The sequence below is a fragment of the Rhinoderma darwinii genome, chromosome 10 (assembly GCF_050947455.1).
Source record: "Rhinoderma darwinii isolate aRhiDar2 chromosome 10, aRhiDar2.hap1, whole genome shotgun sequence".
Classification (NCBI taxonomy): Eukaryota; Metazoa; Chordata; class Amphibia; order Anura; family Rhinodermatidae; genus Rhinoderma; species Rhinoderma darwinii.
Window position 1 is genome coordinate 24,330,583 of NC_134696.1, and position 17,317 is coordinate 24,347,899.

Below are 17,317 nucleotides of genomic sequence, written 5' to 3' on the forward strand. Positions count from 1 at the left end.
TTTCAAAAAGGTCACTACCATTTTTGCTGCAAACGGCTGCTCAAGTATCACCCTAGACAGTAGGGAGCCCTGTGCAAGAACAGTATATGCCCCCTTGCACTTGAATAGCTCATTAAAGAGCTCTAGTCCACCAGTAATTTTGAGCCATGTAATTCATTAGTTCAGTCCCTATGTCTATATATTATAAAATTACACAGCAGATCATTTTAGACCGAATATTAAAAGTTAGGGTATGTGCACACGCTAAGGGTATGTTCACACGCAAACTCAAAAACGTCTGAAAATATGGAGCGGTTTTCAAGGGAAAACAGCTCCTGATTTTCAGACATTTTTAGCAACTCGCGTTTTTTCGCTGCGTTTTTTGCAGCCGTTTAAGCAGTGAAGTGCCGCGTAAAAAAACGGCCCGTCGGAACAGAATGCAGTTTTTCCCATTGAAATCAATGGGCAGATATTTGGAGGCGTTCTCCTTCCGATTTTTCAGCCATTTTTCGGGCAAAAATAAGCCATGTGCACATACCCTTAGAGTATGTGCACACACACTAATTACGTCCGTAATTGACGGCCGTATTTCGGCCGCAAGTACCGAACCGAACACAGTGCAGGGAGCCGGGCTCCTAGCATCATACTTATGTACGATGCTAGGAGTCCCTGCCTCGCTGCAGGACAACTGTCCCATACTGAAAACATGATTACATCATGTTTTCAGTACGGGACAGTTGTCCTGCAGGACATAAGTATGATGCTAGGAGCCCGGCTCCCTGCACTGTGTTCGGTCCGGTACTTGCGGCCGAAATACGTCCGTCAATTACGGACGTAATTAGTGTGTGTGCACATACCCTTAGACTTGAAGAAAAAAGAAATAGGAAGCAAAGAGTGGAAAGATATTCAATTTATAACCTTTTCTTGTCTCAAGTTTGCCATTTCACAAAATATCAATTTTTCTTAGAAACCCCAACTACCCAGTTCACATAATTTTTTTTTAGCATGTACGTCGGAAGAGCTCCCGAAGTAAAAGCTAACTGTGTGCATAGGGCTTTATTAGACCGACAAAGAACAAAAGATTGTCCTTTTGGCCTCTGACGGGCTGGTATACGTTTGTATACTGTACAGCTACAGCAACGGAAAAATGAAAAGCAGTAGATAACGCTATTCCATCCCGCTGCATCCTGCAAAAAAAGGATACCACGCAGTTTGTTTTTTAACATGAGAGCCTATGGCTGACGTATGCCACTGTATGACATACGTCCCAGGCATCCATTTAATGTATATGTCAGGGGCTTTCCAATAGCCATTCATGACGTATACGTTAAATGAATACCATTATAGTCTATGTTGACAGATGCCACGGTTAGGCATCTGTAACAGCCTGCGTGTAGCTTATACATCGGGAGCTTTTTCCCAACGTATACCTCCCTTTGCATACAGGAAGCAAACTTTCAGTCGCAAAGAAAACACACTAACAATAAAGACTAGATACTTTATAAATGGGGTGCACATGCTTACTCCAATATCAACTCTATAAAAACTCCATAGAAACTTTTAAAAAGTTTTTAGAATGCTTTATAAATAAGCCTGAGGCCTTGTGCACAGTTCCGCCACAGTTTTCACGGCCGTTTGACGGATCCGTGTTCCCGTTTTAGCGGCCGTGTGCACTCCCGTGTGCACTCCGTGTTTCCATTTCCGTGTGCCGAGCATGGTACTGTCCAGGGTGCTGAAAGAGTTAATGGGCTGCACTGATCGGCGGTAACTCTTTCAGCACCCTGGACAGTACCATGCTCGGCGCACGGAAAATACAATTTTAATGTAATAAAAAAAATATATAATAAATTTCATACTTACTTTCCTCCTGTCCGTTTCATCCATGTCGCCGCTGCAGCCAATCACAGGTTGTAGTGGCGGTCACGCACGTCAGGATGATGTCAGAAGTCCAGCCTCCAGGGATGACGCTTCATCCCACGTGACCGCCTCTGCAGCCAATCACAGTAGCCAAACTACTTTTTATTTTATTTTTAATCAGCAGCCTCTTTTTTCTATCAGTGATTGATAGCGACAAGTGGCTGCCGATTAGTGTAATATTTCTGTTATGTTTTTCTGCCCGCCCCCCCCCCGCCGTTGCTAGGCAACGGCTCCGTCACACACGGACGGCACATGGATGGCACACGGATGGCTTCCGTGTGCCTTCAGTTTTTTTGACGGCCCCATTGACTTGCATGGGCCTCACGGTCACGGAATCCCGGAACAAAGTAGGACATGCTCTACTTTGAATCGGAACGGAGCAACGAGACCGTCAAAAAAACTGAAGTGTGCATGGGGCCTTAATCTGCACTTCTGGTCATCTGGGAATATTTATGAAAGTATAAAAAGTCAATGGGTGAGATCTATCAAAACTAGAGCAAGGGAAAGTAAAGCTGTTACCTATAGTAAACAATTAGATTGCAGCTCTCATTTTCCAAAAGGCCTGTAAAAATAAGAGCTGGTATGTGATTGGTTACTATGGGTAACACCCCCACCTTTTACTTGCATTAGTTTTGACAAATGACCCCCAATGTGTTGTCTAAAGTAACCAGTCAGATTTAATCTATCATTTTCCATTGAATAAAAACAGTTATATAGCAGAGACACGTGTCTTCTAATACATCCAGCCCTGCGCTGTAATATTTGTGTCCCCACAATAACTTACGGGTTTCGGCCGCATTATACAAAAAATGTGTGGCTTAAGTGGCTAAGTTAATTATATGCACCCCAAAATTGTGTCATTGAAAAATACAGATAGTCTCTTTAAAAAAAAAATTCCCTCATATGGCTACGTCGACGAAAAAATAATGAAACGTTACGGCTCTTGAAATGCGGAGATGAAAAAATAAAAAAGAAACCTGGCTCATGAAGGCCCAAAATAGTCTGGCTTTAAGGGGTTAATGTACATTATTATTATATTCTACATCTAAAACCCAAGAGACCTCTCAATTATAATTTGGTGCACAGAAATAAACACTGGTGTCAGTTACCTCTGCTGAGAATTGTTGACATTAATGAACACAATTATTGGTGTCTGCTGGTCTCTATATATAATGTTCCAGATCCATGTAAATGAAAATGATTTATTCGACATCTCATGGCCGGAAAGACTTTTATCTTAGTGTTTAAGTTAAAGAAAATGTATGGTCTTTATTTCCCTTCATTTAGCAATAGTAATGAGTGAAGTCATACCTGATGAATAGGTCATCCAACTTCGAAACGCGTTGTCGTAATACAATAAGCTTTTTTACAAAATATCCTATGGCATCAATGTGGAATTTCTAATACTCTGTTCAAGAGTCCGGCAATGCCCAACAGCACGTTACTTTTACTTCTGATATGTGACGGAAAATTTTCATAATAAATGAAGTTTTACCAGTTGGTAAAACTTAAGAGAAACAGATTGTGATCTTGCATGAACTAGTGAGAGACAGATCTCGGTTTTACAGAAGCCATTTATTTAGTTGGGAGAAAAATAGTTCTATCATCACTTCCTTAATTTATTAGTTTTGGTCATTCATGAATAGCTGGATAATTTCTCAAAGACCATCCGCCATACAGACTGAACTTCTAACCACATTACAAATGGAAGACAGATCGGACGGGGTAAATCCAATGAGTCTACACCTACAATCTTCGGGACATCAACATAGGATTCCTACAATGTCTGTTCTCTTTTCAAATGTTTATAATTCTAACCTTAATGCCTAATAGCTTAACAAAAACTCTGCTTACCAACCTATCAACCCCCCCCCCCCCCACACACACACACACACTCCCCCCACACACACGCACCTTCTCCCAACTTAGCCCGGGACTTGGAGCTATCTTCTTTCTGGCTTCCAGGAGGCTCCATGTCCTATTCTCTCCCAGACCACTATGTGAATTGTTAACGGTGTGACCACCACAGTTAGGTCTATTAGAAGACTGGACTCTGTGGTCACAGACAGGAAGTGATGTCATTTGAATGGCAGCACTTGACAGTATGACATCATTGGAGCAGGACGGGATATCACACAGGAAAATGACAACAATCATGTTACCCGGGAGGTTGTATCTGTTAGATAAGTCATATATGGTCTCCGAACTTTAATCATTGATATGGGTAGAGGAAATCATACAATGATAACAGAATTTATTCTTGTAGGATTTTCTGCCGTTCCAGAAGTGCAGTCTTTTTTATTTGCTGTATTTCTTTGTATCTATTCTTTGTCTTTATTTGCTCATATGTTTTTAATTGTACTTTGTCGATGCAGTGCAAACCTTCATACCCCCATGTACTTTTTTCTAGCCAACTTTTCGTTTTTGGAAACATGTTACATCTCAACGGTTACACCAAAAATGTTGATAAATCTCATATCAGATGATAAAACTATCACTTTCTATAGATGTGCCTTACAAATGTACTGTTTTCTGTTAATGGGCTGTACAGAGTGCAATGTGCTGGCAGCCATGGCTTATGACCGATATAACGCCATATGTCATCCATTATTATATAACATCATCATGCGTAAAGACGCTGGGCTGAAGCTCATCTTTGCCTCATGGATCATTGGTTTGATGGTTGCCACAATACAGACTTTCCTTACCTTTTCCTTACCCTTTTGCGGACCCAATAAAATCAACCATTTCTACTGTGACGTTCCGCCTATAATGGCCTTGGCATGTACTAACACACAATCTAATGAAATTGCTACTTTTATAATTGTCCTATGTGTTATTGTAGGGGCTTTCCTATTAACAATTATTTCATACACACAGATCATTTGGACAATTATTAAGCACCATTCCGCAGCAGGGATAAAGAAAGCTTTCTCCACCTGCACCTCTCACCTAATAGTGGTGACTATATTCTTTGGATCCGGTAGTGCAATGTATCTGAGGCCCAAGTCAAGTTATGGTACAGATGTGGACAAGTATATATCGCTCATGTATACTATTATTGCACCATTGTTAAATCCCTTTATTTAAAAAATGGCAGCCCCCATAGGGAAGAAAAAGTGTAAAAATAAGAAAAAGTAAAACACAAACACACAAATGAATAAAAACGTTTTTATTAAAGCACTAACATCTTTAACATATAAAAAAAATTATTTGCCATGACACTGTTCCTTTAAGAAATAACGACGTGAAATATGCAGTTAAAAAAATTATGCGTAACATGAAAATAGTACGGTAATGCAGCCAGTTTGTGTTATTGCTCCTATGCATCTAAAATTGTGATGATTAAAATCACCTGTTTTTGCATACAGCTACCATGGTTACAGACTACAAACTCTGTGTAGTCTGATCCAGCAGTCATGTGTTACTGCACTGCCTCTGCTTCCTATTCTTGCTAACATGCAGAAAGCTTGTCAGCAGACATATTCCTGACAACTCAGCAGTGGAAGAGTTACGCCTCACGGCGCACACGACCGAGTGTGCCGTCCGAGTCCAGTCAGTGATCCGAGGAAAGATAGGACATATTTTCATGTCCCGTTCATGTCATTTTTCACGGACCCGATTCACCCGTCAAAAACGTCCTGAGTGGCACAACGGTCGCGAGCATGAGGCATTCATTTTCCCTTCATCAGATTTCTGTAGCGATGATTCTTAGATTACATTTCCCAGATAACAATGCACTAGCGCTCTGTGAAGGAAGGAATTCTGAGTAGTGATGAGCAAATCAGCGATAATTTCAATAATAATGATCAAATCTCCTATTATGGAACCATAATTCCCTCATATGAAACAATGGAGACACAAATAGTAATCTGTATCCATGCATACCAGTGTTTATTGTATTTTTTTGTGGGAAATATGCCACCGTAATAGGAAATGCGCTGGTCACCATAGCAATGCCAAAAATGTATAGAAGGTTTTGCTTTTCTATAATGCTTAGGGATTTCAGCTTTGAAGCCAGCAGAATTATGAATGCAGCTCTGGAATACAATATAGACTGTAACTCAAGATCATTACAAAATAAGTAATGCAATGTATTTATAAAGGAACCCCCACCAATCACCCATGAATCAGTAATAAATGTCCACTGTGGGACAACACTTCTATATGTAAATTGTAATATGATATTTAAATGGGTTGGCTTTACATTTTTTGCTCAATTAAAGCAGTAGCATGGGGATGGGGGGGGGGGGGGGGGGGAGAAAACACCTATAATAAACCAAGTCTTTCTTTAACCATTTTTGAGACACCAGGTTCCTGATTTCTTTAGCTACTACAAAACTGTAATTATAGATAACAGCTAATTAGTGGCTTTAGGGCCGAGTCGAGGACTGGAAATGACCAAATTACTGCCATCCATTTTTGCCAATCCATCAATATTCCCAATGTGCCAGATTTATAAGTAGCGATGATGAGGGCAAACATTTTTCTCCATATCAAATTAAGATATGAAAGACCCGGGGCCCCTTTTACTGTGTAATGATAGAGTTTAACCCGAGGTTGTAATTTGACCTGTGCCAATACATATTGGGCTATAACTATATGTTACAGTTGACACCTCGCTGTGAGGGCTGGGATTGGAGATAATGCAGATATTAGACATTTAACCACTTAAATACTGTTATGGCCGCGGTCTCGGACCGCCGGTATGACTTACCCATCTTCCTCTTCAGAAACACCAATACATGCAGCCGCACCGCTTCACTGCCCTATTAGGGTGCATGCGCTCGGTCGTCCTCAGCCTTAAAGGGCCAGAGCGCGCACCAGAATAAAGCTCCCTATCCAATTCCTACTCACCCTGCTGTATAAAAAGGACTCTGCCGTCTTCCTCCTGAGCGTTGTTGTGTCTGCCCATGTTCGTTATTACAAATGGTCCCTTAGTTGGATCCTGTATCCCCTTATCCTTTATCCCGTATCCCGTAATTGTGTTTCTTCCAGTGCGAAGTCTAGTGTCGGAGTCTAGTTCGTCATCTGTGCCAAGTGTCTGCCATGCCTAGTGTCTGCCAAATCTTCTATCCAGGTACCCTTGTTCTAAAAGACTAATCATTGACTCTTGCTTGGCCAACTGCTACTCCACTATGGCGGAGCGGCCTAGTGGGTCCACATACCCTGTAGCCGTGACAGATACCATGATCAATAGCGACTGAGGCATCTAAACTGTTAGAAAAGGGGGGGCCCATCTGTCACTCCACCCCCCCCACACACACAGACACTACACGATCCACCTAGACATATTCTTTCATTTGAGCATGATCCGCTTTGGTATGGTGTAGTGCTTATCACACTCACTAAACTGGCTGTATCAGCAACACATGACATGAGTATTATAGATTTTTCCCATCACAAATCGCACAGAAAAGCCATCACTTTCTGAATGGTGGGGGTCAGACTGGCAAGACCCTCACCAATCCTGAGAATTAAGGGACTAAAGTGCCTGTTTAGCTGTTCAGGGAACTGCAGCACAGCTCTATTCAAGTTAATGGGCCATGCTCCGGGGGCCTGGCATGTTGCAGTTTGTTATAAAGTCAAATAGAAATTCAACAAAACATGCTAAAAATTGGGTACACCCATTTATCCTTATTAGGGTGAATTCAAATGCATAATTTTTAGGAAATATGCCACTTTTTTGTGCCAAAAAAACGCTGTGGCCTGATGTTAGCTTGAAGTCAAAGGGAATATATAAAAACGCCCTACAGACATTGCTTTTTATTTTCAGTGTCTTTTTTTGTATTTTGTTTTGCGTGTAATGGGTCAGTGGCTATTTTTCAGAATGGCAGCAAGGCTTTGACATTTTTAAGCATTTATTAGTGGTTTTCTCCCATAAACCTCCATAGTGTTTTTTATTGCCTCTTCAAGTGTCAAGGTGTGTGGCATTTTTTTGTGCCTTTTTTTCAGAATAAATGATGTGTTGGAAAGAGCAGTCTTTGTGTCGATAATCTTTGAATCACATGATTTACATGATTTACAATGCGAAAAAAGCCACCTAAAAAAAAAAGTTAAAATCACTATTAGAAAAAAACGGCATAAAAAAACACCATAAAAAGCTCATGTACCATTTTACAAAAAAAGTTTTCGTTTTTTTTAATGCAATTTTTGGACAAAAAAGACTAAAGGAAGCCTAAAGCAATAATTGAGCACTAACATAACAACAGAGAAAATACCACATTGTAGGTAAATATTCCTGCTCCCCCTGAAATATTGCATTCTATGGTCATCCAGGACCCCTCTATATAGGTTGCCACCATTTGCCTATATTCAGTACATACATAGATACAAATAGGAAAATGTTTACATTGGCCATATACTAAGGAAAGCAGAATGGAGCCATGTTGTCAAGCTGTAGACTTTCCAATCACTGTGAAATGTTAGTCAAATCCCTTGTTTGTTATCAGTCCACAAGGACGGATTAAAGAAAACACACACTTATTACAGCCGTTAATAATGTAGAGACATCTCCCCTATGACTAGTAAAGCAACATGATAAAATGTGTGACTCTAGCAAGAAATTAACCAAGAAGCTAAAGGAAGGAATTTCTTTTATATTATTATCACTAATAAGTGTTGTGTTATTATTACTACATCTTATTATTAATATCCACATTTATATACATTTGTAATGTTTTACTCTTCTTATTTTGAATGTATTCTAAAACACATATTAATGAATAAATTCAAATAAGAACCAAAAACACAAGAAATATTTAGACTTATCACGGCTGTGACCACTGAAAAAAAAAAAAGCTGTTGCAATGTAAGTTATTTTGTGTAACTGTAAATGCTCATATTTCTTTAAGAAAAGTTTGTCTTAAATGTAATTTTTTAAAATTATATAAGTTATAACGGAGCCGCAAAAAGCTAAATTCCCGGATCCGCAGCGTCCTAGTTGGGCTATGTTCACATTTGGTCATTTTGATGTGTATGTTGTCTCATTTTGGGTTGTTGCATTTTGCAGTGTATTATTTAGTAAAAATTATTATAGAATTTTTACAAAGAAAAAGATGCATAAAATGTGGCTAAAAAACAGCAAAAATTCCAAACGTGAACATACATGTAGCATTACAGTTAATAAAAAAATTCTTGTTTTTTTTTCACAAAATTTTTCTGCCACGTTTACATTTCCACATATTGTTTGATTTTACTTTCAGAAATAGCTATAAAGTATCATTTTTATCTGTGAAACATGATATTCAAATCTGGTTGTTGGGAATAACATATTCATATTTTAATCAATAGTTACGTTTGTGTAAAGTTTGAACAAGGCTCGCATTTGCATTATTGCATCTATGAGGTTTTCTTGTGTTTTTTTTTTCATATATCGAAAGAGACCAAACAAGTGAAGTTTTTGTTATCTCTTTTTTTTATTTGCTTTCTTAGTTAAACCTTAAATATGATCTTTAATTTATTAAAATAAGAAAGTAATAAGGACAAAGTATTCATGTTATCGATGCCGTTAAAGGGGTTGTATTTGCTCAGGACCACCCTCTAGAATGGAGAGCCGCTCTGTTCTCGTTCTGGCGGACTCAAGCATTCCATGGACTTCCAGTCACCTGAATGACCACCATATAATTCTGCATTCCCCCTGCAGTAGCACTTATGTCTGGCCGGAGAAGGCTTCCCCAAGTCAGGTATTTGCTGGGGGTTTCGGGGGTTGATCACCGTGGCAGCTTCAATATAAAAACAAATTGTCTGATGAGTAATATAACACAATGGAGACGATGAGATGATATATGAATAGATTACATATATTATATATTTATAATTAGAAAAAATTAATTTATAAAAAGGTAAAATAAAAAGATGAATGTGGGAAAACAAGATAAAGAAATATCAATACTCTGCAGTAAAAGATTACATGCACATTTGTTAAATCTGCTCAAAGCTATGTAGATTTTTTTTATTAAAATACCCGCAAACATAAGCCAAACACAAGGCTCTTGAAAGTCAACCTCAACAAGTAACCAACCTAAATCTTATGGTTTATAAGCCTTTATCAACCAATGGAAACATAGTTATCAAAATTGATCTTAGGAACATTCAAATAATTTTACAATTTGCAACTATTTTTACTGAATTAAATATGTATATATATATACCTATATATCTATATATATATATATATATATATATATATACACACACACACACACACACACACATATACACACACATATATACACACACACACACACACACACACACACATATATATATATTTATTTTTTACATGATCGTGTACAATGCCTAAAACTGTCCTGGACACACACACACACACACACACACACACATATATATTTATTTTTTACATGATCGTGTACAATGCCTAAAACTGTCCTGGACCACCAGAGGATCCACCAGTGGGTCAAGACTCGAAGGTGCAGGAGAAGCCTATTTAGAGGTAACTTTAGAGCCAATCGCTTGCCACTTGGTTTTATGTCTTATAAGATAATTCCCAAATAACATATTCAATATTGTTAAAATGTCCTGTGTGTACAAGGATAACAAAATTTACAATGCAATTGAAAGCATCCATACACATGTTCTTCATAGATTAAAGGGTGGCCTCAACAAACCCCAGTCTGACACGGTCTAAAACACTCTCAATATAGTTATTACAGAGTTTAAAGTTTTTCAATTTTGTCCAGTCCTTAAAGGGGTTGTCTATAAAGACAGCCATCCCTGCAGTCAGCTGTAACTTTTATTCAGCCATGAATTTACCCCGAAGGGAAATATTTATAATCACATGCTGGAATGGCCAACCATGTAATACATGGATAGACCAGGCTTACCAGATAGAGAGCTGCTCTTGCTTAGCTTATAGAAGGGGGAACCTTGCTCATGATGCTTCTCTATGACATCCAAAAACCCTATTGCCGGTATGAAATATAATAATGATAACAACAACAATAACAACAATAATTAGTATTTGATTTTGATGTTTTTTAATATATGATTAATTATATATAATCGATGGTGTCTAATGTTATTACAGATGTCAATGTCCACAGACAAGCAGTAAAATAGACATGACGAATTTTACCGGAGTGACGGAATTCACTCTCGAGGTTTTTACAGAAATGCTACATTTTCAGCTATTAACTTTCATCGTCTTTCTATGTATTTATACCACTACTGTTCTCGGAAACGCATGTATAATACTTGTGTATATTTTAAGCGCTAGCCTTCAAACTCCTATGTACTTTTACCTTGCTAATTTTTCCTTTCTCGACATATGTTACATTTCTGCTACTGTTCCCAAAATGTTATCGAATTTCTTATCGGATAAAAAGACCATTTCCTTCTATGGCTGTGCCGTACAGTTGTACAGTTTTGGAGTCTTTGGTGGCACGGAGTGCTATATGTTGGCAACAATGGCCTATGATCGGTATAATGCTATATGTCATCCACTGTTATATTCTATCATTATGAGTAGGACGACATGCATTGAGCTTCTAGGTGGATCCTGGCTTATCGGAATAGTCAACTCATTCATACACACTTTTCTGACTTTTACGTTGCCCTTTTGCGGCTGTAACCATATAAATCACCTATTCTGTGATATCCCGCCTATACTAAAGCTCGCCTGTACAGACACATGGATGAATCAGCTTGTGGTTTTTGTTTTTAGTGGCTGTATGGTGGTTGTCTCATTTACATTAACTATAATCTCTTACACGTATATCATCTCTACAATTCTAGGCATCCGTTCGGCTACCGGTAAAAAGAAAGCATTTTCAACATGTTCTTCACATTTAATAGTAGTTAGTTTATTCTATGGATCTTGTATGTTCACGTACCTGAAGTCCAACTCTAGATTTGGTAAATATCAAGACAAGCTCGCTGCTATCATGTATACGATGATCGCGCCCTTGCTTAATCCTTTTATATATACTTTAAGGAATAATGATGTGAAGGCAGCTGTCCTAAACCTATATGAAAGAAGGGCACCTAAAAATCCCTGAAATATGGATCGTTTTATCAATCTTGCTGTTTAGAGGTACATCCACACTCTACCAAGCTCCTGCCATCTCTAACTCAAAAATTCCTGCTCACCCATGCATGTGTAGAGTGTGAAACCGTTCCTCCCCAAGAACATGCTACTGTCCCTTTAAATATTCTATGTTACTGTTACATAGTTACATAGTTACATAGTTAGTACGGCTGAAGAAAGACACATGTCCATCAAGTTCAACCAAGGGAAGGGAAAAGGGAAGGAAAAATTTCTACACATAGGAGCTAATATTTTTTTGTTCTAGGAAATTATCTAACCCTTTTTTAAAGCCATCTCCTGTCCCTGCTGTGACGGCTCCTGCGGTAGGCTATTCCATAAATTCACAGTTCTCACTGTAAAGAAGCCTTGTCGCCTCTGCAGCTTGAACCTTTTTTTCTCCAGACGGAGGGAGTGCCCCCTTGTTTTTTGAGGGGGTTTTACAAGGAACAGGATTTGACCATATTTTTTGTATGTGCCATTAATATATTTATATAAGTTAATCATGTCCCCCCTTAGTCTTCTTTTTTCAAGACTAAATAGGTTTAATTCTTTCAATCTTTCCTCATAACTTAAATTCTCCATGCCCCTTATTAGCTTCGTTGCTCTTCTTTGTATTTTTTCCAACTCCAGGGCATCCTTTCTATGAACTGGAGCCCAGAACTGAACTGCATATTCTAGATGAGGCCTCACTAATGCTTTGTAAAGTGGTAATATTACATCCCTGTCCCGCGAGTCCATGCCTCTTTTAATACACGACAATATCCTGCTGGCCTTTGAAGCAGCTGATTGACACTGCATGCTGTTATTGAGTTTATGATTTACAAGTACACCCAGATCCTTCTCAACAAGTGAATCCGCCAGTGTAGCGCCCCCTAGGACATATGATGCATGCAGGTTGTTGGTACCAAGATGCATAACTTTACATTTATCTACATTAAACTTCATTTGCCAAGTGGACGCCCAAACACTTAGTTTGTTTAAATCTGCCTGTAATTCAAGAACATCTTCCATAGTCTGAACTATATTACATAGCTTGGTGTCATCTGCAAAAATAGAAATAGTGCTATTAATCCCTTCCTCTATATCATTAATAAATAAGTTGAATAATAGTGGTCCCAGCACTGAACCCTGGGGTACACCACTTATAACCGGGGACCATTCAGAGAAGGAATCATTGACCACAACCCTCTGGATACGGTCCTTGAGCCAATTCTCAATCCAATTACAAACTATATTTTCTAAACCTATAGTCCTTAATTTACCCATTAGGCGTCTATGGGGGACAGTGTCAAATGCCTTTGCAAAGTCCAAAAACACTAAATCCACAGCGGCCCCTCTGTCTAGACTTCTGCTCACCTCTTCATAAAAACAGATTAGGTTAGTTTGACAACTTCTGTCCTTAGTAAAACCGTGCTGGCTGTCACTTATAATGCTATTTATTGTCACATAATTATGTATATAGTCCCTCAATAGCCCCTCAAACATTTTCCCCACGATGGATGTTAAGCTTACTGGTCTATAATTAGAAAAAACAAGGGAAGTAATCCAGCGCTGAGTCCAGTTGTAAGTTTAAAAAGGAAGCGTTGTTCCCATCTTTATTGAAGTAATATTAAAAATCGTAGGGAGACGCAGTCCCAGAAAAATTGTGAGTAGGCAGTATGCCCCAGCCTACGCGTTTCGAGCAGCTCCTGTGCTCTTAATCATGGCAAAGAAGTATGCGGGAATCCGAGCAGAGAGTCAGGAGACGCACATAACTGGTGAGCTGGAGGTTTCCTCCCCTATTTCTTCTGGTCTATAATTACCCGGGGAAGACCTAGAACCCTTTTTGAAAATAGGCACCACATTTGCCCTGCGCCAGTCCCTTGGCACTATACCAGTCACTAGAGATTCTCTGAATATTATGAAAAGGGGGACAGAAATAACTGAACTAAGCTCTTTAAGAATTCTAGGGTGTAACCCATCTGGTCCCGGGGCCTTGTGCACATTTATTTTATTTAATTTAGCTTGGACCATCTCTACATTCATCCAATTCAGTATATCAACTGATATATTAACAGCACTGGCACCGGCTACATCAGCTGCTCTTTCTTCTGTTGTATATACAGAGCTAAAGAACCCATTTAGTAACTCTGCCTTCTCTTGATCCCCTGTGATCAACTCCCCATTACCATTATCTAGGGGTCCTACATGTTCAGACCTTGGCTTTTTTGCATTTATATGCTTGAAGAATTTTTTAGGATTTGTTTTACTATCCTTGGCCACCTGCCTTTCATTTTGTATTTTTGCTAATTTTATTACATTTTTACAGATTTTATTAAGCTCTTTATATTTTACAAAGGCTACAGCTGTACCCTCAGATTTGTATTTTTTAAATGCCCTTTTTTTGTCATGTATTGCCCCTTTCACAGAAGGTGTAAGCCATGTGGGGTTTAATTTGAGTCGTTTATACTTATTACCTGTAGGAATTAATTTTGCACTATAATAACTCAAAGTAGATTTGAAAATCTCCCATTTATCATTTGTTCCATTATTTGACATTAGTTCTTCCCAGTCTATATCCTGAATTGCAGCCCTCATCCTGGGGAAATTGGCTTTCTTAAAATTAAATGTTTTTGCCCTCTCAGCCTGCGTTTGTTTTTTACAGTATAGGTAAAATGTAACTATATTATGATCACTGTTACCGAGGTTTTCACGAACATTGACATTCCCAACAAGATCTGCATTATTAGAAATGACCAGATCCAACAGAGCTTCACCTCTAGTCGGGTCTTCCACAAACTGGCCCATAAAATTTTCCTGCAACAGGTTGAGGAAATGTCTCCCCTTTGCAGTTGAAGCCGAACCATGACACCAATTAATATCCCGGAAATTAAAATCTCCCATTATCACTACAGTACCCGCCTGTGCAGCCCGCTCCATCTGTTTATATATCTGACCTTCCATCTCCTCAGTTATATTGGGGGGTCTATAGATTACACCAAAAGTAAGGACATAGTACACATGTTGGTTCCATTTGCTTTATTTTACAGGTTTAGTTACTGTGATTTCAGGTATAATATACTAGTCCTTCTCAATGAATTAGAATATCAACAAAAAGTTAATTTATTTAAAGGGGTTGTCCGAGATACCATCATATTTTAAAAAACCCCTTTAATGCATGTAATTTATAAATGTAAATAGATTTGTAATATACTTACATTTTCCAAAGTGGCCCCGTTTCCAGATCCTGCCGTGGGGAATTTGACTGGTGACGTCACTCTCTGCTCTGGCTCTGCCGCTTTGTTGATCTTGAATTCTTTGCCGGGTATACGACACGTCACTTGTGACGTGGTGTATATTGGCTTGTTCTGTTGTAACGCGCATGTGCGGCCCCTGCTGTTATCTCGAGAACAGCAGTGACAGCGCATGCGCGTTACGGGCTTGAAGCAGAACAAGCCGATATAAACCACTTCCCAAGTGACGTGTCATATACCCGGCAAAGAATTCAAGATCAACAAAGCAGCAGAACCAGTTCAGAGAGTGACGTCACCAGTCAAGTTCTCCACGGCAGGATCTGGAAACGGGGCCACTTGGGAAAACGTAAGCATATTACAAATGTATTTACATTTATAAATGACATGCATTAAAGGGGTTTTTGAAAATATGATGGTATCTCGGACAACCCCTTTAAGTAATTCAACTCAAAAAGTGAAACTCATATTCTATAGATTCATTACACACAGGGTGATCTATTTCCAGCATTTCTTTCTTTTAATGATGATAATTATGACTAACAGTTAATGAAAATCCAAAATTAAGTGTCTCAGAAAATTAGAATAATATATAACACCAATTTCAAACCATCACTGACTGCGGAAACTTCACATAGTAAATTTTGCATTTCATTTGGAAATCTCGGTCCCAGAGCCTGGAGGAAGAGTGGAGAGACGTCAATCCAAGTGTCTTGGGGTCCAGTGTGAAGTTTCCACAGTCAGGGATGGTTTGGGGGCCACGTAATCTGCTGGTGTTGGTCCACTGTGTTATATCAAGTCCAGAGTCAACGCAGCGTCTACCAGGTCATTTTCCTGCACTTCATGCTTCCCTCTGCTGACAAGCTTTATGGAGATGCGGATTTCATTTTCCAGCAGGACTTGGCACCTGCCCACACTGCCAAAAGTACCAATATCTGGTTTAATAACCGCAGTATCACTGTGCTCGATTGGCCAGCAAACTCACCTGACCTAAACCCCATAGAGAATCTATAGGGTATTGTCAAGAGGAAGATGAGAGAAACCAGACCCAATAATGCAGACGAGCTGAAGGTCGCTATCAAAGCAACCTGGGCTTCCATAACACCTCAGCAGGGCCACACGCTGATCGCCTCCATGCCATGCCGCATTGATAATACTTCAGCAGTGCCACAGGCTGATCGCCTCCATGCCACCCCGCATTGATTACCCCTCAGCAGTGCCACAGACTGATCGCGTCCATGCCACGCCGCATTGATAACACCTCAGCAGTGCCACAGGCTGATCGCCTCCATGCCACGCCGCATTGATAACACCTCAGCAGTGCCACAGGCTGGTCGCGTCCATGCCATGCTGCATTGATAACACCTCAGCAGTGCCACAGGCTGGTCGCGTCCATGCCACGCTGCATTGATAACACCTCAGCAGTGCCACAGGCTGATCGCCTCCATGCCACACCGCATTGATAACACCTCAGCAGTGCCACAGGCTGATCGCCTCCATGCCACGCCGCATTGATAACACCTCAGCAGTGCCACAGGCTGATCGCCTCCATGCCACGCCACATTGATGCAGTAATTCATGCAGAGTCGGAGCCCTGACCAAGTATTGAGGGCAGATACTGTACATGTTTTTCAGTAGGACAACATTTCGGTATTAAAAATAATTTTTGAAATTGGGCTTATATAATATTCTAATTTTCTGAGAGACTAAATTTTGGGTTTGCATTAACTGTTCCCATAATCATCAACATTCAAAGAAAAAAATGCTGGAAATAGATCTCTGTGTGTAATGAATCTATAGAATATACGAGTTTCACTTTTTGAATTGAATTACTGAAATAAATTTACTTTTTGATGATATTCTAATTCATTGAGAAGGACTAGTGTGTGTTTGAATACTTTACTCTCTTTGTAAAGTGTCTGCTGTGGCTGTTAATAGTGACTCACTAGGTCTTTAAATTAGCGCCTGGGAGAAACGGCTTAAGGGTACGTTCACACGCAGAGGTTTCAGGCGTATTTCGGAGCGTAAACGTCTCGAAATACACCTGAAAAAAACGTTAGCTGAACTCCTACAAACATCTGCCCATTGAAATGGGAAAAACGGCGTTATATTCAAATGTGACTTTTTTACTCCACTTTTTTTA

At 39.4% G+C, this 17,317-nt stretch overlaps 2 protein-coding genes across 2 annotated transcripts; both read left to right on the forward strand.

Moving 5' to 3' along the window:
- The first annotated feature begins 4,116 nt into the window (after positions 1-4,116).
- Positions 4,117-5,194, forward strand: LOC142662577 (olfactory receptor 10A3-like). The gene is made up of 2 exons (XM_075840789.1): positions 4,117-4,985; positions 5,125-5,194. Exons 1-2 carry the CDS (start codon positions 4,117-4,119, stop codon positions 5,192-5,194), a joined length of 939 nt encoding a protein of 312 aa, XP_075696904.1.
- Positions 5,195-10,272: 5,078 nt separating this feature from the next.
- On the forward strand, positions 10,273-11,915 carry LOC142662280 (olfactory receptor 5G25-like). Its single transcript, XM_075840416.1, has 2 exons — positions 10,273-10,328; positions 10,946-11,915. The coding sequence occupies exons 1-2, from the start codon at positions 10,273-10,275 to the stop codon at positions 11,913-11,915; spliced, it is 1,026 nt and encodes a 341-aa protein (XP_075696531.1).
- Positions 11,916-17,317: the final 5,402 nt, after the last annotated feature.

What these genes read in the sequence shown, in the direction of transcription:
- LOC142662577 (XM_075840789.1), top strand. Translation starts at nt 4,117, where the DNA reads ATGGGTAGAGGAAATCATACAATGATAACAGAATTTATTCTTGTAGGA. An exon ending in TTGTTAAATCCCTTTATTTA is followed by an intron (nt 4,986 to 5,124) that starts AAAAATGGCAGC and finishes CCATGACACTGT; the next exon opens with TCCTTTAAGAAATAACGACG.
- LOC142662280 (XM_075840416.1), top strand. Translation starts at nt 10,273, where the DNA reads ATGCCTAAAACTGTCCTGGACCACCAGAGGATCCACCAGTGGGTCAAG. An exon ending in CAGTGGGTCAAGACTCGAAG is followed by an intron (nt 10,329 to 10,945) that starts GTGCAGGAGAAG and finishes ATGTTATTACAG; the next exon opens with ATGTCAATGTCCACAGACAA.